This window comes from Colossoma macropomum, unplaced genomic scaffold (assembly GCF_904425465.1).
Source record: "Colossoma macropomum unplaced genomic scaffold, Colossoma_macropomum, whole genome shotgun sequence".
NCBI lineage: Eukaryota > Metazoa > Chordata > Actinopteri > Characiformes > Serrasalmidae > Colossoma > Colossoma macropomum.
Genome location: NW_023494798.1, coordinates 15,474,487 through 15,495,488, shown reverse-complemented (window position 1 = coordinate 15,495,488; position 21,002 = coordinate 15,474,487). Strand labels below are relative to the sequence as shown.

Sequence of the window (21,002 nt, the reverse complement as noted above, 5' to 3'; positions counted from 1 at the left end):
GAGAAGTGAAGACCTTAAAATGAATAAAACCTCAACCATAGATTACATTCTTTAATAAGTATAATGCCCTACAGGTCAGAAAAAACACCCTCTTTAATTTGATGTGCTATAAAATGATAGATTCACTGATGGGTGAATGATTTTATATTTCTTTTATATATCTGCTCTACTTTAAAGTCTCTCAGTTGAGGTAAATAACTGGCTTCTCTGATTATTCTTCATCGGTGGGGATCCAGAAGTATTCAACCACTTTCCGACTTCTCCTTAAAGGGTTGGAGTCAGGAGTGTCTCCTCCCATTGGTGACAGTTCACTGAAGTGAGCTGGTCCAGAGTCTCTTCCCCTGGGGGCAGCAACCCTGAGCATGGTTCTGAAAGGGAACAGTCACACATTCACTTGTACAGTGTTTGCTTGATCAAGGACTTTCAAGCTTTCATTAGAGTAAACAAGATAAATGGAACGAAGGTGATTCTGCAGTGTAAGTGTACCTTCCTGTTCCTCTGTCTGAATCTTCACTACCGGCTTCAGCTGCCGAAATGTACACCGGATCTCCTTCCTAAGAGGTAAGGGATAACACACCACCAGATCAGTGTTACTCCGGTGCAGAGAATGATCCACCACCCAAATAGTACCTGCTCTGTGAGGGTCCATGGGGGTCTTGACCACTGAAGAACAGGGTAAAAGGGCGCTAACAAAGTATGCAGAGAAACAGATGGACTACAGTCTGTAACTGTAGAACTACAAAGTGCACCTGTATAGTAAGTGGAGCTGATAAAATGGACAATGAGCGTTGAAACAAGGAGGTGGTCATAATGTTATGCCTGGTCGGTGTATGTGAATATGATGGTTCCTGGACAGGTTTGGCAGGTTAGTTGCCATATATGTACCGTATGGATGGGCTTTGGAACTTTAACAATGTTTACATATTAATATAAACTCCTTTGTTTTAGGAAAAAAAGAGGGAGATTCAGTTTTCTATTATATACGTCCTTTAACCAAGTGTGACAAAAACTACCAACAGTACCATGAAGTTCCTTGGAGTTCCGTCATGGTTCTTCAGGATCTTAACCCTCTGGTCACTTTCAGTCATACACAGGAAGTAGCTTTTTATGTTGGTTTGACACTGTGTGAAGAACAGAATTTTGATTGCATGTGCAGTTGATTAACTACGTTCATCTATTAAAATACACGAGGACCAATAACATCCCACCCAAACTCTACACAGCCAAGACTCATCAGCATTCTTGTGGTCATTTACAGAACATCAAATCAGTACTAATCAAGTTTAGGTTGCCCTTCAGTCTGTGATCAGGGTGTTGTAGTGACACTTACTGCTTTGTTCTGCCTCTGAGATTTGAGGTCCTCCTGGGCTCTGAAGATATCTGCCAGGGTTTGGTGTTTCTCCCTCCAGCTGAGACACTCGCTGATGCGCTCCTCCTTCTCTCTCTCTGCCAGCCTGCGCTCCTGCTCGGCCTGCTCCTTCGCCTTACTGGCCCTCTCGCTCAGCTCCTCGGCTGCTGCAGCCCTGCGCCTCCAGCTCACCTCCCTACAGACATGGAGCTGCAGCTGTTAGTACAAACCCACAACAAGATCACGGGATATATGACTTTAATGAACAATGCTTTTACTTTTCTTTGATTTTCGCATTCTCCTCTGTCAGCTCCTTCAGCCTGTGCCGCAGTGTGGTTCTCTCTTCCTCTAAACCCTTGTTCTCCTCCAGCAGAAACTGCTTCTCTCCAGAGATCCTCTCCAGCTTCAGCTTGGTCTCAAAGTAATTCTTCTCAGTCTGGGCCAAAAGCAGCTGCACATTGGTGTGCTGTAGAAAGACAGCTGAGAATCAGTTTAAAGGAAGCTGAAGGTCATGTACAGTTGCCTTTTTGTATTGTGTTGGGGTGACAGCTCAAACTAGAACCCATATCATATGCATGGGTATTTTGTTTTGGCTTATAACTTCAAAATGGTAGTAAATCTGAAAAAAATGTTTTCCTTACAAATATTTTGCTTTATAACAACCTCTATGTACCTCTCTGCCAATAGTAGACTTTAAATTATACGTTTAACGCCAGAACAAACAAACGTCTCAAAACATCAAACCATATCTTCATCAGGCAGTGTATTCATAACAATTTCGTGTAATAACTTTCTGTGGGGGAGCTTTTAGAGACATTTAATGCGTCAGACGTCTGGTTCCTTTCACCACCATTGTGAACAATTCTAACTCTGTAAGTTTCTCTAGAATGAAGCATTTCACACCAAACCACTCTGAATGACTTTGTTTTACATCTTAATAAGAGAATAATGCAGAAACGTTGAAAAATGCATGAGGAATAAGTCATTTTCACGCTATGTGTTATTTGCAAGGATGCCAGTGTGGGTTTATATACCTCTTTACTGAGATGCTGCAGGTCTTCACTGAGTCGTGCTTTCTCAGCCAGTACCACATCTCTCTCTTGCCTGCTCTCCACTGCCCGAGCCTCTGCCAGTGTTCGACTCTTTTCTGCCTCCCCTCGTGACATGTCTGCCTCCTCCACTGCCCTGGAGCACAGAGATGCCCTCTGCTGGCTCAGGTGCAGTTTCTGTTTCAGCTAATAACACCAAAGGCAGTCAATTAATCAGTCTGTAGCAGAGGGCAATGGTTCAGGTCCTGGAGGGTCGCAGTCCAGTTCAGCCTCCATGAGTAAACATTCCCTTATACAAACACTCATACTAAAAACAGTCAAGTTTTGGAAGCTTTTATGCAAAAAGCTCCATCAAAAACTCCATAGGGCTCCCGAGTGGTGCAATATCTAAGCATTAGCCCTATCATCAAGTAGGTCTCAAGTTTGATCCCTGGTGATGCTACAGCGATCTTTAGCTGGGGAGCACAGTTGGCCTTGCTCTCTCTGGTCTGATAGGATGATCCCTCAGCACGATGCTAGCCAACAATTGGGGTAATCATGTGCTAGAGGTTAGGGAACCAGCCTTGTGACCGGAAGGTCACCGGTTCGATCCCCTGAGCCGACAGTATGTGACTAAAATGCCCTTGAGCAAGTCACCCAACCCCCAACTGCTCTCCAGGCAAGTGTGCTTGTTGCTCTCTAGTGTGTGTGTTCACTGTATGGATGGGTAAAATGTGGTGTGCTGCAAAGTTTAGTTAAGTTTGCTCTTAGTGTTGTGATATGATGTTGAGTACCTCTTTAACCTGGGCCTGTAGCTCCTGATTGAGGTTCCTAAGGTTCCTCATGGTCAGCTCACTCTCTGTTCTCATCATGATTCTCTCCATGTGTATCTCATTGGATAGATATTTGTTCTCCTTCTTTAGGTCCTCGCATTCCTAATGACAGGAAATTAGTGGCACAGGACACTCCATGTCTCGGCATACAGTTCAGAGAACAAACACAGAAGAGGTTCTTGGCTCTTTAGTTTTTTACAGTTTGCATTGTTCAGATATAGAGATTTAATGTTATCACCTTAGGCTGTTTGTTGTAGTGACTAATCATTAAAGGTAGCTATAACAAATATTGTATGCACAGCATGGTGGTCTGCAAAAGGCTAAGAAAATAATTTAAAGCAGTTTATCTGGGCAGTTTATGTTTTCGATGTAAAAATGCAGTGTAACATTAGAAGGAACACTAATAAACTTTAAAGGAGACAAAAAGATGTCCTGTGAGATGGTTAGAATAATAAAGGTCATTTCCTAAAGGGACAGGAGGAAATTGAGTGAAGAGCTTGCTCAGCATCTGACAGAGTCATCTGGCTTGGGAGAAGTCTTGCATGAAGTGGTTTTGAAGGTCAGCAAAGAAACCTTTCTTACAGAGAAAGCTTTGAAAAAGGCCCTGAAGCATAAAGCAGCAACCAGAAGCAGTGTTTTAGAGAGAGGAGTTCAAATGTAAATTTTTGCTTCATGAAGATGACAGTATACCAAAAGAAGAGTGCTCAGCTCGGTTGTAGTCCGTGTTTTGATAAAGTAAATGATCTGATCAAATAGATGAAATGAGAATGCCAAGGAATGCAAGAGATTTTGAGTCGTCATGCTGTACTTTTAAAATAAATGACAATCAAAACAGTTATTTTATCATAATAACAAGCCAAAACACATTGGGGATACACCGATGTCAGAATTTCTGGGCTGATACTGCCAATGCACAAACATTTATAAAAATGTACACTCCCTTGCAAAATAAATGAATAAACAAATACAAAACTGGGACAAGCACAAAATACTAATGGCTTTTATTTATGATTTTGGCCTGATCAGAGTCCAGATTTAAACCCTAAAGAGAATATTTGGTCTCACATTAAACACAATCTAGCTTGGCAATGTTTTTGAACTGTTTAAAGCCACCAATGCTGAGTTGAACAATATAGACTCTTCTTTCTGTAAACGACTGTCTGCAAGTTTACCCAGACTTCAACATTTAAAGAAATCAAAGATAAAAGTTATCCCATATTAAGTTACTTCATGTATTTGTTCAATTCTTGCTAATTTACTGATGATATTGCACCTGATAAAAAGCAGTTTCCCATTTCCAGATTAAGCCTAAGCCTAGACTATCTGAGTTTCTAGAGGTTAAACCCCATCTGATTTCCAGTTTAAACTAGTCCAAGATTAGGCTCAATTCATATTAAGCCTAATTACATAACTCAGTGATTTAAAACTTTGCGTTGACCTCTCTAGGCTCTAGCTCTCACCTTTCTCTTGCGCACCAGCTCGCCTTGCAGGTGATTGATCTGGAGGAAGGTACCGCTGCCGCTGAAGGCACTAACTGGCCTGACCGCTCGCACAGGCCTGCGTGGCGGATGTGACCGCTTGGAACCTTCCTTCATCTCCTCCATGCTGTCCTTCCCAAACCGACTGCCCATGTTGTTGCTGCTGACCGAGTAGGACTTGTACATGCTGTTGTCCAGAGACGGAGGCTTGGACAGAGACAGGGCTTGGAGGTCCCCATGAGATGTGGCCCTCAGGGTCATGCTGCCTGGTGCTGTCTATATAGACCAATTTTAGGGTTTTCAGATTGAGCTTAAAGCAGCCTGAACAGGCTGCTGATGCTGAGCCAAAGTTCAGGTATTACCCCCATCGGCGTGCAGTTCAGCCTGCAAAGACCCACTCTCTGGTCATCCGAGTTAATTATTCATGTGGCCATCTGATACCTCCTCAGCGGGAGTAGAAACTCTATGCTTGCAAAGAGGCTGAAACAAAGCTGATTCCTGCCACAACTAATTACACCCACTGGCCTCTCAGTCATTACGTTCAAGCAATATACTTGCACCATATAATAGAGCTGATAAATTATCTCACTATATTATTATTTACAGTTGTAATGTATTATTGTAAATGCTGTTGAGTATTTAAGTCAGTGTTTCAGAAAGTCTTTTGACTAAGAAGAGGAATCTTCATTGAAACCACAAAGGAACAGCTGCTTGAAACCACAAATGCTGGTGGTTTCTCAAAATAACTACTAAGTGACTACTGGTGCAGTGGTGGACATGTCTGATTAGCCGTCACAGTCTGTCTGAATGCACTGGATACTTTAAAAACACAGTGCTTGTGTGCTCATGACTGATTCTCCTTCCTCTATAGAGTAGGCTCAGAAACTTAAACCCTTCCATTTCCGATCTATTATTCAAGCAGAGCAAGTAGAACGAGTTCCACTGGCCCAGTTAATGTTTTTTTGTGGCTTGGCTATTCCTTGACCATGATTGCTGTGCCAGAGTTAATAATGTTGGCCTTTTCTTTTTGTCTGTGTTGTCCGGCATTAGAATAATTAGATGTTAATCATCTAGATGATGTGTGTGTTTATCATTATAAAAGAGAAAAAGCCACTCATACAGCAGCATACTGTCACTGACAGATCAAAACCTCAAAACTCCTTTTAGTTATAGCTTTATTAGGAGCAGTCCAAAACTCATAGTCATCACAGACATGGGTCAGAAAACAGACAGGCAACTTCACAGGCAAATTCATATAGCCAATAGCAAAACATAAAGCAAGGGTCAAACAAAGAAGTCATGGCTCAGACCTCAGTAAGAACAACAACAATGACTTTGCCAGTAACCAAGGGGGTATATGAAGTTGTAATTGAGTAACTAAACTCAATTTACTACAGGTGTGTGTAATGAAGGGGGGGGGGAGCCAGTGAGGAGCAGGAACTGGAGACACTGTGATGTCTTAAAGGACTTCTTTTCCTTTGATTTTTCATAACTTTTTCTTAATTAAGTTGTTAGGATTAACAAAGTAATTCAGAGTGGTTTGATGTGAAATGCTCCATTCTAGAGAAACTTCAAAACTGTTTGCTGTGGAGGTGATAGGAACCAGACGTCTGAAGTGTTTAACCCCTCTAAATGGCCAGGGCCTGCCAGCCGGCCCAACGTTTTATTACACATTTCTATAACCAAAAGACAGCTCAGCTAGTCTGCACTGTGGTTGTTGTAGTTACTGAAAAATAAACCTTAGAATATAATAAGCCTGGAATTTTAAGGGGTTAATGCCCTTAAAAGCTCCCTCACAGAAGGTTATTACATTATGGGGTTACAAACATAATTCCTGAGATATTGTTTTATAATAGTTTTGAGAAGCTTTTGGCCCAAAACATATATTTTTTTTAAGTCAGTCATAGCAGAGAGTATATCCAGGGCATTGAAACATAGAGTCCAGATTTAGATTTACTGCTATTTTACCATCATCAACATTACATATTAATAAACATATGCAGTTTCACTGGTGGTTTTGGAAAGTAAATAAAATGGCTGTATTGCCTTATAGCCATTACAACTTCTGATTCCTATCACTGCCACTGTTAAGAAATCTGAGTCTGTAAGTTTCTGAATTACTTACATCTCAGTAATTAAATCATGAGAACATGTTGGTAAATTGGCAGAATTCCCCTTTAATCTTAAGACTTATCATTTAGTACCTGTTCTAAATTGTTCAAATCACACTTTGAAACGAATATGTAAGCCATGTTTATGCAATGAGGAACTGAAGTGCAGGTTAACTGCACTTAACTGCACTTGCAGTTAAAAGTTAAGAATGTTTTTTCCTTCTTTTAAAAGAATTTTTGTTCAGACAAAACTGATATGATCAGTGTGTAAAATGTTTAAACGCTAGTGAAAAAAAACTGTATTGCAAATATAAAAAAGAAAAAATGGTTGTTTGGGTGCCACACCAATAGAGATATTGAGATATGTGGTGTTTCACTGTTTAGAGTCACAATTTTAGGCTGTATATCCATCAGCCCCAAATTGTGTAATACTGACTTCCTGTTCTACATGGCTTTCCTCTATAGGGTCAGTTATGAGCTGTGATCTCTGCTTTTCTCGTGAGACGTGGTTGTGACATCCCCATGTGATTGGATAATGAGTCCCTCTGATAAGAGCTTTTCCTGTTTGAAACAATACCATAGGAAGGCCGGCCTGCACAACAATTACGCAAAGTCTCCTGTTAGTGTCACTGACAAGAAAGAAGAGGCTAATAAATCTCCGCCTCATGCTGAGCTGATCCATCCCGGGGGAATATTAATGATACAAAAACAACAGGAATAGTTATGAAAAGTATGAGAACCTCATAAAGAAATTCCTCTCATTTCCATCCCTCACCTTTTACTCATGATGGCTCAAATTTACAAATTGCCACAGTCAATGCAACATATGAGCTCTTTTGTTTCAGGAGGGGAAAAAAGTCTTAATTTAGTGAGGCCTTTGGTTCAGTGCTGTAACTAGGATCTTATGATCCCTAGTGCAAAAGCCATTAAAGGCCACCCGATACACAATTTGCCCTCAAATGAACTAAAAAATGACAATGTAATCCACTTGTCTGGTTGTTACTGCTATGTCTCAACCAGGCTAATGGCCAGTGTATAGTAAGCTGTAGATGTAGATACCTGTGGGTCCTGGGTGTAAAATTGAATAATCAGCAATATTTTAGATTAGATTCAAATTTATTGTATCTAATTTACAGAGCCAGTGAAATGCAGTAGCCAGTGAAATGCAATATAAGGGGCCCAGATAAAGATAACTGGTGGCCTGGTCTCCATTATTTACTCTTTAATGGGCCAAACTGGCATTTTAACCCTTAGAACCCAAAGCCTGCATTTTGCGGGCAGTTCACATGGCTGTCTTCTAACCTGCATAACTCAGGAATGGATTAACTTAAAGACATGATACACATAACATAGACTTACTCCCTCTAACTATAGTTATAGCATCAGCGAACAATCATTCTGCTCCAACTCCGCTCCGGGTTTTCTATTTCCCGTTCCTCACCCACACATAAGAGAAATACCGCTCCATTTGATTCATTCTTATGATATTTATTTTGTGGCTTGAATGTATGGACAAGACACTACGCACTTTATTTCATGAATTATATAAGTCAACTATTCTGTCCTACACTGGCCTTTTTGGGTAGGTACAGCTTGAAATGAATGTCCGATCACGAGCTGGAAAAACTGCCGGGGACAGCATTTAAAGCAGCACTATGTAACTTTTTTTTGCTAAAACTGAAATAATATTACGTATGTATATATATTACGTAGTATGGAGAAAAAGGAACACACTAAAATATGGTGTGTGTGTTGCTGCGAGTCGCCCTGTAAAGCCTGATAAAATCATTTAAAAATCTTAGGCTAACAGAACAGATTTTTTGACAGGAGTTTTTTGGACATCACACACACCGGCTCAAAAAGAAGATCCAGCTTGATGTTTAGGTTTCAAATGAAAAAACAACATTATGCTGATATGCCGACAATAGCAGATAATTCACTCACATTCTCAGAAGACACATCCTTCACCAGGTTTTGAATAAGCTCTCTTGGAGTACTCTGTCAACACGCTTGCAAAAGTCAGATTCATCCACTTGATGGGGTCCTGGTGTCTGACATTACAAAATGTTCTTCCTCATGTTGTGTGCAATTACATATTTCTGCCAAAGGTCTCCAAACCCCCCAAACTTACATAGTGTTGCTTTAAGTACAGCACGATCATCAGCACCTTGAACCTTGATCAGCAGTGGAAAGCGTGCTTCCTGGGCTGATAGGATGAGAGGAACAAAGCTAGACAGGAGCAGAGAGTGATGTATGTAGAAAATAGAGGAAAAGGGAAGGAAAGTTGAGCTGGTGCTGTGTGGCTGGGATTCATAGTATGCACATTAATGTTGCTGTCCAGAAAAAATAAATGGTAACTTTACAGGAGAAGGCAAAAACTTTCTTAACTTTTAAGGTAACTTAATGTAATGACATATTTTCTAGTCTTTTTGGAGTATTTCTATTGTCCATTCATCGTGAAAGTTTGGCAAAACTTAAAGGGCAGCTGCTGAGCTCAAATTATGCAGAAAAATAAAAATGAAAAAGAAATCAAAGATTTTTTTTTTGGGACACTGACGATACAGCACTTATTCCATAAATGCTTTTTAAGTAGAAACAGCAAACACAGATCTGTAGACAGAAACTGTGCTGTATGACTGTATTTTATTCAGACTGTTTTGCCTTATTTTATGTTTTATATTTCTGATAGAAGATGTACTATAAGCGAGAATGTACTATAAGTCAAATCAAAATGTAAAATTCATCTTTAAAATATTGACTAAGACACATTTGGGTTACATTCTGCAAGCATCGGCCCATCATCAGTGACATCACTGTACATACATCTTCGCCTGCATTTAGAAAGATGCCTTCAGTCTAAGAAAGTGTGGCTGAATAGACGCACTGTACACTCTGACCTATACTTCTGGAATTTGCTGTGGTTGGAAATTCTTGGAAAATCCATACACCTTTTAAAAGAACCTGCTGTATTGTGCACAGAGTTCTATAGTTTTTCATCTTTTGCCCTTTGCTCTGCCCCTGTGCTCTCACACAGAGGGTCTCCTAACAGATCATCCTCAACCTCCTGTTTCCCATTTCCCTCTGCAGCCAGCAAAGAACGTTCACACTGCGCACAACAAGAACTCATTGTGGACGCAATGAAGCTTACAGTGGGTTCTACCTTGGGTTCTCTTCTCTGTCTGGTTCTTTGCACAGTCAGTCTAGATCCCAGCCAGATCCAAGGTAAGAGGTGACAATATTGTTGCTGTAAAAAAAAAACAAAAAAACAAAACAAAACAAAAAAAAACATGTATCTCCAAAATCTAACTTTATAGGAGAAGTTAATGAGAGATTTTATTCTATTGGTTCGTTCATCATGAAATTTCCACAGAAATTAAATAGAAAAATAAAAATAGAAACAATGGAGATACATGGCTTTTGTTGTTTGTTTGTTTGTTTTGTTTTTAATTTTTCATCAAGCTGTGATATTCTTGAGAAGGATACATTTTTGTCTTAATTTTTTTGATTCATGCCATATCAGAGCATCAAGTATCATTATTGTATGCTTTTATTTTGAATTTTTATACAGTTTATCCAGAAACTGGTGGAATCTCTGGGGTTTTTATGGCCAGGCTAAAGAACAAAAAGTACAGCTTCAATGCCACTGCAGCCGCAGAGGTGTGCTCATCTCTCGGTGTTAGAATAGCTACCAGAGCTGAAGTGGAAATGGCACAAAGCAAAGGCTTACAGACATGCAGGTACTGTAAAGCTTAATAACACATGAAAATGGCATAGAAAGATTGAACAGCTAAAGGTACAGAGTTTATGCTTCCTGTAAAAGCATGTATGGAAAGCTAAATGTGAAATATTGGGATGCACACTGTAGCTCTATGTAAAGCAGATTTTAAATATCTATATACGCCAATAAAGATTAGGATAGTTTAATTTAATAATGAGTAAATAATGTTGTTATGTTTATATATATATATATATATATATATATATATATATATATATATATATATATATATAATGTTCTTGAAATGCAGGTTTGGTTGGGTTAAGGAACAAATTGCTGTAATTCCTCGAATTGAGGGAAATGAGAAGTGCGGTCAAAAAAAAGTTGGAGTCATTGCTTGGGCTGCTTCTACAAGCGCAGTGTTTGAAGTGTTTTGCTTCAATTCAACAGGTATATTATTATTATTATTATTATTATTATTATTAATTTTGTTGTTGTTATGTGGCTAAATTTTTAAGAATTTACACAAATTCTGAATACAGTGTATGAAATATTTAATAAGCAGATATTAAACATGATTTTTTGATAAATTGAACAGTGTCCTCTGAAGGCTGCATTTTTGAAGCTATGATGATATTCCTTAAATATTTTAAAGGAAAAATGTAATTTAAACAATTATTAACTTACACCAGAAATAGTCAGTCCAAAACATGATTTGGCTGATCGACTACTGTTGCTTCTTTGGTTTATCACTGGAGTCATGAGGCTAGCATTGCTAACCAACACTAGAAGTCAATGGTCACCCAAATCTTTTCCAAAAATACATTCCCGATGCTATACATCCCCAGTATGATTTACTGTGAACTATAAAAATGAACTTTTCTAAAAGACCTTGATGAACCCAAAGGCGTTTTGGGTGGATTGAGAGAAGTTTTGGGGATGTATTTACAGAAATGGTTTGGGAGGCTATTGATTTCTAGACTTTGTTAGACATGTTAGCCTCATAGCTCCAGTGCTAAACTAAATAAGCCAAATGGGGACACCAACATGTCTTGGTTCATTGTCTACATCTAGAGTAAATGGAAAATTTTGCAAATTTGGATGTACTCTTCTTTTAAGGTTGCAACACAGACACTCTATTTTCTAATGTTAGATGTGTATGCTAACATTTCCTGCAGGTCAAAGTGAAGCAACGACACTCACCACTCCAAGAATAACAACGCCAGTTGGCAGCAGCCCTCAAGCTAAAGCAACCTCCTCATCGCTCATTCAGTCTACTCTATTTAACAAAAACTTCCTCTCTCCCTCCACGTCCATTTCCTCTAGTTTCAGCACCTCTGTATCATCCACATTCTTTCACTCCACTGTCAGCAGTGCAGCTATAAGAAGCCCCCATTCAGTCTCACCCTCTATTGCTCTGCAACCACTCTCCACCTCCACCTCCTCCACCTCCTCTTCTGCTGCGACCTTCTCCTCTACCATTCTTTCCACAGATCCGTTCACCTACTCTTCCTCTCTAAACACCCCTACATCTAATCAGACAGAACAGCCCCCACAACCACCACCCAGAGCATCCTTTGGAGGTTGAGTTCAATAACAATTCAGTTCATACTCTATTCATATGAATTGAGTTTAAGCTTAAAGGGCCCACATCTTACATTTTGCTTGTATTACATTTTTCCCCAAGGTCCACTTATGAAATTTGTGTAGGTTTTATGTACTGAAAATAGTTACTGTTTATTTGCTGAATTTAACATATTAGGGAAAACGTCTTATTTGAGTTCCCTTATTTGAGTTAACTTCTTTTCACTTAAAAAAACAATAAAACGTCATTTCACTGTATATATTTAATTTTCCTTACTGTGTACTGAAGAGCACTGATGACTTATTTGTTCCTGCAGAAGTTCCTATGGCATGTGTCATCACTGCTGTTATGCTCGTCCTGATGGCAGCAGCAGGTGCAGTTTGGTACTTTAAGATGTACGTAGATATGCAACATGCTGTAATAACTGTTGCTGAGCAACCTGTGATAAAACAGCAGGAACTGTCCAACACAGTAACAGTCTACACGTCACTACCTGATGTTCCCTATGTCTTCTCTCTTTCAGTAAACGAGCACACCGTCTCCCACCGTGGGTCAGAATCCGACACAAAGACGCTGTAGAGATGTGGAAGCACACAGACCAGCAGAGTTCCAGCAAAAAGAAAGAGAAGAGCAGCTCTTCAGAAGATATAACTCTGCAGCTAGAAGAAGACACAGAATCTTCTTAAGACCAGAGTCCTTCTGCCAGCAGTTAACATTAAAGCTTTAGGGATTGTAAAGACTGTAAATAGGCTGTTCATTTTGTTCGTTTTGTGAAGGTGCTTAGTGCCATTGTATGTAGATGAGATCTGTTCAAGTGTCTCATATATATATATATATAAAACACAATCATTGTGTCTTTAAAGATTAAGTAATAGTAGCTCTGAACATTTTTGTTACTTAATTTTAATAATTTAGTTTTTCTTTTACTTTTTTATGAATTCCTTAACTTTTAAATGTGTTAAGAAATAAAAGTAATAAAAGCTTTAATTTGGTCAGCTTTGTTATTTCTCACAAAAATGTCAAATTTATGTGGTTTTGGCTACATATGCAATATGCATATTGTACACATTTATAACAAAATTCTGAACAGATTTTTACAGACATACAGTAATGATGGAAATATGAGCCACCTGTTCAGTTTCACATGTAAACTAACAGCACAGTCTTACTAAAGATGCTATTAATAATACATAGTGTTTTCAGGGTGGTGGATATCCTACTGTAACTCAAGCTTGTTCTCCTTTTATGTTAATGGTGTTATTCAAATACATACAAATAAGACATACAGTACTTGTTAAACATCTGCTAAGCTTCAGAGAGATAAAAGTGACCAATCAGAATGACTGGACTAATGACCACAGATGGTTACATCAAAGTAAAAATAGAAAACAATCTAAATACATGTAAAGTAATAATAATAATTAAAAAACACAAGGGCGGTTGACTCAATACTTACGATAATCATTTATCATATTATATAAACACTAAGTCTACTTCCGTGGATGAACAATTTTGCAATTCTGAAAGTGTTATGAACTAAATAACAGCATTTACATTCGTCTCTTTAATTCCTGTTGGTAAACTTTTTTATTAACATGCATATTGCAAACATGGACATTCATATTAAAGATAAACTACAGACATATATTTTCAACATCAACTAAACACAAGAAAAAGGTTAAAATAAAATAAAATAAAATAAAAAACTACAATAACAACACTTTCATTCTTTTAACAAACTTAAATCCTTCATATACCTAACAGCAGATATAGCTTTTTATTGCTAAGGCATTTAAGAGACAATAAATACATTATATTCAACTAAGAAAACACTGAGGAGAGGCTTGGATTTACCAAAGTCTGTCTTGTGTAAGCACTATTTCCCAAAAAGATCAACTGATTCAAAACAAAATTAAGATACGCTACAATTAAAACCAACAATCACATCTTTAAGCTTCATATCTTCATCTTTATGTTAGAACTGCTGGATGAAATCGCACGTAGTTGTGCTGTTTACGTCATCAATGAGCGTCAGTGTTTGGTAATTAGCTAAGTAGCTCCTTGGCTAAGCTAGCTGCTCACAGCGCTGACTTCATCTGCTGTCTTTTCTTGGATTAATCATATGTCAACAGGTCTGTAATACTGTACTTTCTTTTGGATATTCCCTGTATGTTATGCATGAAGCTACAGTCTGTAATTATTATTATGTTACGTCGGTTTACAGAAGTTTATTCTCTTGTTTTGCTAACTGCTAGCCTGTTTGTGTCCAGTCAGTGCGGGTTATTAAATCATTTGTTAGTTTCGTGGATTATCATTTGATTCATAATTTCGCTCGGTGGTGTGTCTCGGTAATCTTAACATGCAGTCGGTGTCCATTTCAAGGCCATCGCTGGTCTGAATGATGTTAGTGTCAAGCTGAGCAGTTACAGTAACACTTAGCTAACGCTAGTTGTTTAACTAAGTTAGCTACTGTAACTCGGAGGTTAAAACATTACAGGACATTGTAAAACGCTTAACGTACTAAAACAACAACCTAGGAATACCAAACCTCTCTCACTCTCTACCGGTCGTAAGTACGCTCTACTGCCGAAAGGATGGATGAACCTATGATCCAAAAAGAAGTCATATTTTTATGGATCATAAACATTTATGGATTATAGACCTTTGCTTTTTTCGGATAAGCTTCATCGTCAAGGTTCACTCTTTCAGCAGTAGAGAAAACTCATGACCAGTAGGAAGTGAGAGAGGTTTAGCGTCATTTTATACGTTAAGTCATGTTAAGCTTTTCTAACGTTGATGTTAAGTGTTTTAGAATATCCCAACATTAGTCTTACTCTGACACAGTAATTAGCTTATTGCTAATGCAACTTACTACAGTCTCTGTTACTCCTCTTACTGTATTATTACTGTTTATAGAGCAATGCACCGAGTGTGGGGCAGTGGGGGTCTGTTGTGGCCAAATGGCACTGTATTATATAACCACAGTGAAATCTCAGCTGACCCTTTTGTTCTAAGACAAAGACTCTCTATTTTCCAAATATCACATTTGCATGAACTGTTTTCCAAATATAAAAGTCATTTCAATCTGAGTTTGAGGAAACATTTCCAGGTTTGACAGTTTGGACAGTTTTGATGTGAGCCCTTCCATCATTTTTTTTTCTCCTTTTGTTTTTTCTCCCCCCCCCCTGCAGGGCCTTGAGTGCTGAATGAGGTCTAGTGTTCTCTTGTTGTGTGCCTCCACGCGGAGCTGAGATGGGCCAGCAGATCTCTGGCCAGGCAGTCATCAGCAAACTGCCTGAGAAGCTGGTCAAGCATGCCGGACTAGTGAGGGATAGCGGCTACCTCACCTACGAGGAGTTCCTGGGCAGAGTAGCAGAACTTAATGAGGTGTAAGCGGCAATTCCTGAGAATATTTTTTGAATAAACTCACTAACTCTCAAATTAAGTCAGCTGACACTCCCCCAGCTCAGTCTCAGATTAAGTGAGAGTAGGCATCTTAATTAATCTCAAATTAAGTGAGTTAAGTACTGTCTGGATTTGTGTTTTTGGCCACACATAAGCTGTAGAATGTAATGCTCAAATTACTCTTAAATTAATTTTGTTCTCCTTTTTAAACTCTTTGTTTTAAGATGTGCCATTAGCATGTGATCACTTGCTGAAATCGCTGTGCTGTATGAGTCATGTGTCCATGGCTATGTTTTGTCAAGCCTGTTAATTAAGTGAGATTTGAAAAGGTGTGGATCAACGTGCCTGCCGAAACAGCCATGGAGACATTCCTACTTTTTCTTTTTTTAATATCATAAATTGAATAAAATGATGTAACACACAGAATTGTGTATTTGAAATTATTACATGTAGTTGGAGGACTATGTTCAGTTTGTAGGATTGGGCTTAAAAGATGAACATAATAAATGTACAGTAAATATGATCCCTCTTTCCATCAGATGCAAAGACTGTCAACGTTTATTTTAGTGCTGCAATAAGTTTTTTTTTCATAAAATAATTTGAAAAGTAATGGACATTAATCAAAAGTTAAATCACATAACTCTTTGATTTTACACCTGTCAGAACTGCAAAGCTGGCAGCTGGCCAACAGAAGCATCTCCTTTTTGAAGTTCAGCCCGGATCTGATTCATCTGCTCTGTGGAAAGTGGCTGTGAGGATAGTGTGCACTAAGGTGAAGTTACTCCAGAGTTTTGTGTGCATTACTTAGTTATTCAACATTTTATTATTCATGTTGTGTTTATATGATATACAGTCCTACTGCAAAACGTAAAAGGGCTGTTCAATTGATTTTTTTTTCCTTCACGTTTCTGCGTAATTAAATGATTAAGATGTAAACAAAGTCATTCAGAGTGGTTTGATATGAAAAGCTTCATTCTAGAGAAACTTACTAAATCAGAATTATTCACAGTAGGGGTGATGGGAACAAGATGTCTGAAGCATTTTATGCATCTAAAATCTACCTCCTAGAAAAGTAATACATGAAATGGTAATAAATACGCTGCCTGCTGTATGAGAATTTGTTCAACAAGTTTTGAGATGCAGTTTTGTTCTAAAACAATTTTTAATGCATTTATGGCACAGAAGTACATGCACAGTGTTGTAGGGTAAAATAGTGCCCAAAGAAAATGTTTTTTTTTTCCAGATTTACTACTATTTTACCAATATCAACTTATAAAACTCAGCAGACATGTGTAGAGCCACTGATGGTTTTGCACAGTAAATAAAATGGCTGTGTTGCTGACATCATGAGCCCCAGTTCCTATCATCACCACTGTAAAGAAATCTGAGTTGATAAGTTTCTCTACAATGATTTGTTTTACATCAAACCACTCAAAATGAGTTACATCTTTCTTTCTAATTATATTGTCTTGTGTTTGTGCCGTTAAAACTGGGTTGTACTGCTGTCATCAGTGTGTTCCTTTGCTGTAGAATTATGGGCATGTTGCCTCTGGCATAAAGGCATCTGTTTGTTTAATTTCAGATTAATAAAGAGGATGGTATGGTGGAGGCCTCCCGTATTATGAACCTGTACCAGTTTATCCAGCTTTACAGAGACATCACCAGCCAAGCAGCTGAAGTGCTGGCAGCAGAGGGCGCCGCTGAGTGCGCCTCTGGACAGCTTTCCTCTGCACAGTCCTGTCAGGCCAGCATGTGGATGGGCAGGTAATGCAAAAACAGCTAACGTGATATAGAAGAAAGTAGAGATGGCATGATGCCCCTTTTTTGTTTCCTCTATTGTTAACAATATTGAAACAATATCATTATCATTAACAAAAGTGAAAGAGATGCCGAAACTGATCTGATTTTTTTTCATTAAAAACTGTTAAGCTTTAAAATGAGTGAAACATTTCACTTAAAAGAATGGTTTGGTCAAAAAATCAAATTTACGCAGTTTTCCATTTACCTCAGGTGTACTCGATCAGCCAAGACATGTTTCGTTCAAATTTAGCTTCTTTAGGCTAACGTTGCTAACAAAAACTAGAAGTCAGTAATCACCTAAAATCTTTTCTGTAAATGCACCCCCAAAAACTCTCTATGAACCCCGATCAAACCGCATCCAGGTCTTCATGAAAGGGGAATTCCACCGATTTTTCAAAATTTCTGCATAATTAAATGGCTAAGATACAAACAGTCATCAGTCATTCAGAATGATTTGATGCAAAATGCTCTGTTGTAGAAAAATTTATAGAGTCATTATTCTCCACAGCAGTAGTGATAGAAACTGGATGTCTGAAGAATTTAATGCCTGTAAAACCTACATTACAGAACATTATTGCGTGAAATGGTTGTGATTATACTGTCTGATGTCTGAGATGTGGTTTTATGATAGTTTTGCAATAAGATTTTTGCCTAACCATACATGGTACAGAGATACATGCAGCATATTCTGAGGCAAAATAGCCCTGGAAGAAAACTTGTTTTTTCTGATTTACCCCTGTTTTAACATTATTAACATTAAATTTAAAAACTATGAAGATATGTATAGGTTTGCTGGTGGTTTTGAATAGTAAATAAAATGTCTCAATCTGCATTGTAGACATTGCTCTTCTGGTTCCTATTATCACTGCTGTAAAGAATTCATGTCACACCATTCTGAATGACTTTGTTTACATCTCAGTGACTGAATTATGCAGAACATTTTAAAAATCATTGGAATTTCCTTTTGAAGTCACTCAGATTAATCAGTGTGATTTAGGGCAGGGTTTCTCAACCACTGGGCCACAAAGAACCCTCTGGTCTTCTCAGGCCTATACTGAAGAGGAGCAAGTGGGCTGCAGTGGGCATTCGATGGCATTTTGTAGTAAAAAAGATCAATAAATAAATTATTGACCTAACAACAAGAATGTAATATAAAAAGATTTTAAGTGCATTGCAGAAACATCCTGCTTAATTGGCAACCTTTCTGACTCATTTCTGGTATAAAACAAATTTAATCTGTAGATATGTCCAGTGATACATGTTGTGTATTGCATAATTACTGTGAGCTACAGAAATGAAGGCAACTTTACAGTGTAGCCAAAATGCAGTGGGAAGACATTTTAGTTTCAGGGTTAGTCTGGTGTCCTGTCAAATTCCAACTCTCCTTCATGTGTCTATATTATGTAGTCATATTAACACTGCAGGATATCGTCGCTGTCCAAAGAAAAACTCTCCAAAATAGTAACTTAACAGGAGAAGGCAAAAACAATCTTACCTTTCAAATGTAAGTTAATGTAAAGAGATTTTATTTGAAGTGATTTTAGAGCATTTCTATTGGTCCATTCATCATCAAAATCGACAAAAATGGAAATACATGGTTTTCTTTGGACAGCGACAATATGTTCTGTTTCTATTGTTACTTTTTACTGTTAACTGTTAATCCTGAATTGTTAACAGAAGGTACATATTTGTAATTAGAAACAACAGAATTATCTAACATATGTTATTGTCCATATGCCTAGCTGTCAGCATTCAGCTACATGGTGGAGTTTTGCTCATATTTGTAGTACACAGTAAGTCATACTGTGTTCTAAACCTAATCAACAAATTAATGCATCCTTAATAAGGACATGTATGTTATTTGAGCGGATTGCGAGAGGTTTTGGGAGTGTACAGTATTTACAGAAAAGATTTAGGTGGCTATTGACTTCTAGTGTTCATTAATGATGTTGTATTGGATTCATTTATTTTTTCCTTCTGATATCTGATCCAGCCATTTCTCCTGATCTGGTCATCAGTACTGATATATCATCTCTAGCCTGTAGTGATTTAACTATGTGTGCTGTAATAAATTGTGCTCATACCGCTGTGTGTTACAGGGTGAAGCAGCTAACTGATGAAGAAGAATGCTGTATCTGTATGGATGGAAAAGCAGACCTTATTCTGCCGTGTGCACACAGCTTCTGTCAGAAATGTATTGACAAATGGTTCGTATCTACAGTCAGTCAGCGTTAATGTTTTACCTGAAAGTATCACTTTCAGACTGTTGCTCATGCCTCTCTTGCTGTCGGTTTATTGCAGGAGTGGTCAAAGTCGAAACTGTCCCATCTGTCGTATTCAAGTGACTGCTGCCAGTGAATCATGGGTAATGTCTGATGCCCCTACAGAGGAGGACATTGCCAGCTACATTCTCAATCTTGCTGATGAGGCCGGCCACCCTCACAGACCTTAAACTGAAGCACTATGTCACTTTCACACCTGCTTGGTCTCATTGTTAGACTGATTTATTGACTGTAAATAGCTGTTTTACATGGTGAAGATCTTTAAAATGGTATCATTTGTTTTTCTTTGGCATTCACTGGCAGCAACAATGGCTCATTGTTGTCATTTAGAATTTTCTAATTTGTTCTGCCTACCTGAGTTCTCAAACTGTGAAAAGGCATTACAGAGCATTTAGCTATAGAGCACTTCGTTTCAACATAAGATTGACCACCTGCTGTTTTCATTTTTCTTTTTTAGTTCAACACATTGTTACATTTAATTTTCCTATGGCTGTGTACATGAATGAGGGATGGAGAAATGTAAGTTCTAGCTAGGTTCCTTTTAGAAACTGCTGTGAGAATAGAACTGAGCATCATTTTGCATGTAATGGAAAAAATCAAGCCTACATTTTACTTCTCATAAGAGCTGAAATTAGTGGAGACCACCATCATTCACTGTCAGTGTGGGTGTGTAAAACATACAAAGAACGTCTGCACAGTTTCTAAATACTGTAATGTGTCTCTAACATAGCAGTTAATTTATTCATAAGTGCTTAAACATGATGCGTATCTAATGTGTCATTGCATCAATACTGAAGTGCAGCCTTCGGCATGTACTTGCATGAGATGAACTGTTTTTGTTTTGTTTTGGGGCCAGTTATGAGATTTTATAACGTTGCTCAAATTATAATTAGATCTTTCTAAGGGGAAAATATTTTTCAATTAACTTAACGATTAAAGGAAATGTTTTGTCAAGAACAAAATATTACACAACAGATTTGTATATGAAATCAAAATTGACTACTGAGTGCATATTAAGAACTTTCAGTACAGCAGATTTTTGGTGATTTTACTTGGTTTACATATTGTTACTCACACTTGCAGTGGTAGTTTCCTGAACTTTGCAGTGAATTATTAACAAAAAGCAGATTGGACATGTATTTTTTTCTGGTTTGTTATGTAAGTGTGCCCTGTGAAATAACTCTAACTATGATAAGAATAAATGCAGAAGATGTATATTTTTCTTGACATCCTGTCATAATCTGCCATTAATCCTGAACTTTTTAAATGTCTGAGCACTTGCAACTCTCGATATACTTTTGATGTTGTAAACCTACCCTTTCCACCAGGTCTCACTGTTGAGCTGGATGAATAAAGGTACCACTTTTATAGATCTGAGTGTAATTTGTTTTTATAAAACTTTTTTTTTTTAAAA

General features: G+C 38.0%; 3 protein-coding genes across 4 annotated transcripts; 2 read left to right on the top strand and 1 right to left on the bottom strand.

Moving 5' to 3' along the window:
* Window positions 1-138: 138 nt before the first annotated feature.
* On the bottom strand, window positions 139-4,840 carry LOC118817823 (probable DNA double-strand break repair Rad50 ATPase). The gene is made up of 8 exons (XM_036584778.1): window positions 4,670-4,840; window positions 3,171-3,311; window positions 2,383-2,583; window positions 1,627-1,814; window positions 1,331-1,544; window positions 1,023-1,121; window positions 487-554; window positions 139-368 (listed from the first exon to the last, which is right to left on the bottom strand). Exons 1-8 carry the CDS (start codon window positions 4,838-4,840, stop codon window positions 212-214), a joined length of 1,239 nt encoding a protein of 412 aa, XP_036440671.1. The 3' UTR covers window positions 139-211.
* lyve1b (lymphatic vessel endothelial hyaluronic receptor 1b) lies at window positions 1,743-12,828 on the top strand. Its single transcript, XM_036584608.1, has 8 exons — window positions 1,743-1,856; window positions 7,264-7,528; window positions 9,886-10,020; window positions 10,367-10,535; window positions 10,827-10,966; window positions 11,695-12,099; window positions 12,418-12,496; window positions 12,625-12,828. Exons 2-8 carry the CDS (start codon window positions 7,522-7,524, stop codon window positions 12,785-12,787), a joined length of 1,098 nt encoding a protein of 365 aa, XP_036440501.1. The 5' UTR covers window positions 1,743-1,856; window positions 7,264-7,521; the 3' UTR covers window positions 12,788-12,828.
* A 1,292-nt stretch (window positions 12,829-14,120) lies between these two features.
* rnf141 (ring finger protein 141) lies at window positions 14,121-20,959 on the top strand. Of its 2 annotated transcripts, XM_036584629.1 has the most exons (6): window positions 14,121-14,233; window positions 15,293-15,490; window positions 16,170-16,278; window positions 17,089-17,270; window positions 19,406-19,513; window positions 19,608-20,959. In XM_036584629.1, the coding sequence occupies exons 2-6, from the start codon at window positions 15,354-15,356 to the stop codon at window positions 19,756-19,758; spliced, it is 687 nt and encodes a 228-aa protein (XP_036440522.1). In that variant the 5' UTR covers window positions 14,121-14,233; window positions 15,293-15,353; the 3' UTR covers window positions 19,759-20,959. The 2 variants fall into 2 exon arrangements, with proteins under 2 accessions (XP_036440522.1, XP_036440523.1); XM_036584630.1 differs by lacking the exon at window positions 14,121-14,233 and having other exon boundaries at window positions 15,377-15,488.
* The last annotated feature ends 43 nt before the right edge of the window (window positions 20,960-21,002 follow it).

Excerpts from the sequence above, each read along its gene's own strand:
- LOC118817823 (XM_036584778.1), bottom strand. The coding sequence starts at position 4,840 with ATGGGCAGTCGGTTTGGGAAGGACAGCATGGAGGAGATGAAGGAAGGT. Across the intron at positions 2,584-3,170 it reads TACAGGCCCAGGTTAAAGAG|CTGAAACAGAAACTGCACCT; the intron begins GTACTCAACATC and ends TGGTGTTATTAG. Across the intron at positions 1,122-1,330 it reads CTCAGAGGCAGAACAAAGCA|TGTCAAACCAACATAAAAAG; the intron begins GTAAGTGTCACT and ends TTCTTCACACAG.
- lyve1b (XM_036584608.1), top strand. Across the intron at positions 12,100-12,417 it reads ACCCAGAGCATCCTTTGGAG|AAGTTCCTATGGCATGTGTC; the intron begins GTTGAGTTCAAT and ends TTGTTCCTGCAG. Across the intron at positions 12,497-12,624 it reads GCAGTTTGGTACTTTAAGAT|TAAACGAGCACACCGTCTCC; the intron begins GTACGTAGATAT and ends TCTCTCTTTCAG.
- rnf141 (XM_036584629.1), top strand. The coding sequence starts at position 15,354 with ATGGGCCAGCAGATCTCTGGCCAGGCAGTCATCAGCAAACTGCCTGAG. Across the intron at positions 16,279-17,088 it reads TGAGGATAGTGTGCACTAAG|ATTAATAAAGAGGATGGTAT; the intron begins GTGAAGTTACTC and ends GTTTAATTTCAG. Across the intron at positions 17,271-19,405 it reads GCCAGCATGTGGATGGGCAG|GGTGAAGCAGCTAACTGATG; the intron begins GTAATGCAAAAA and ends TGTGTGTTACAG.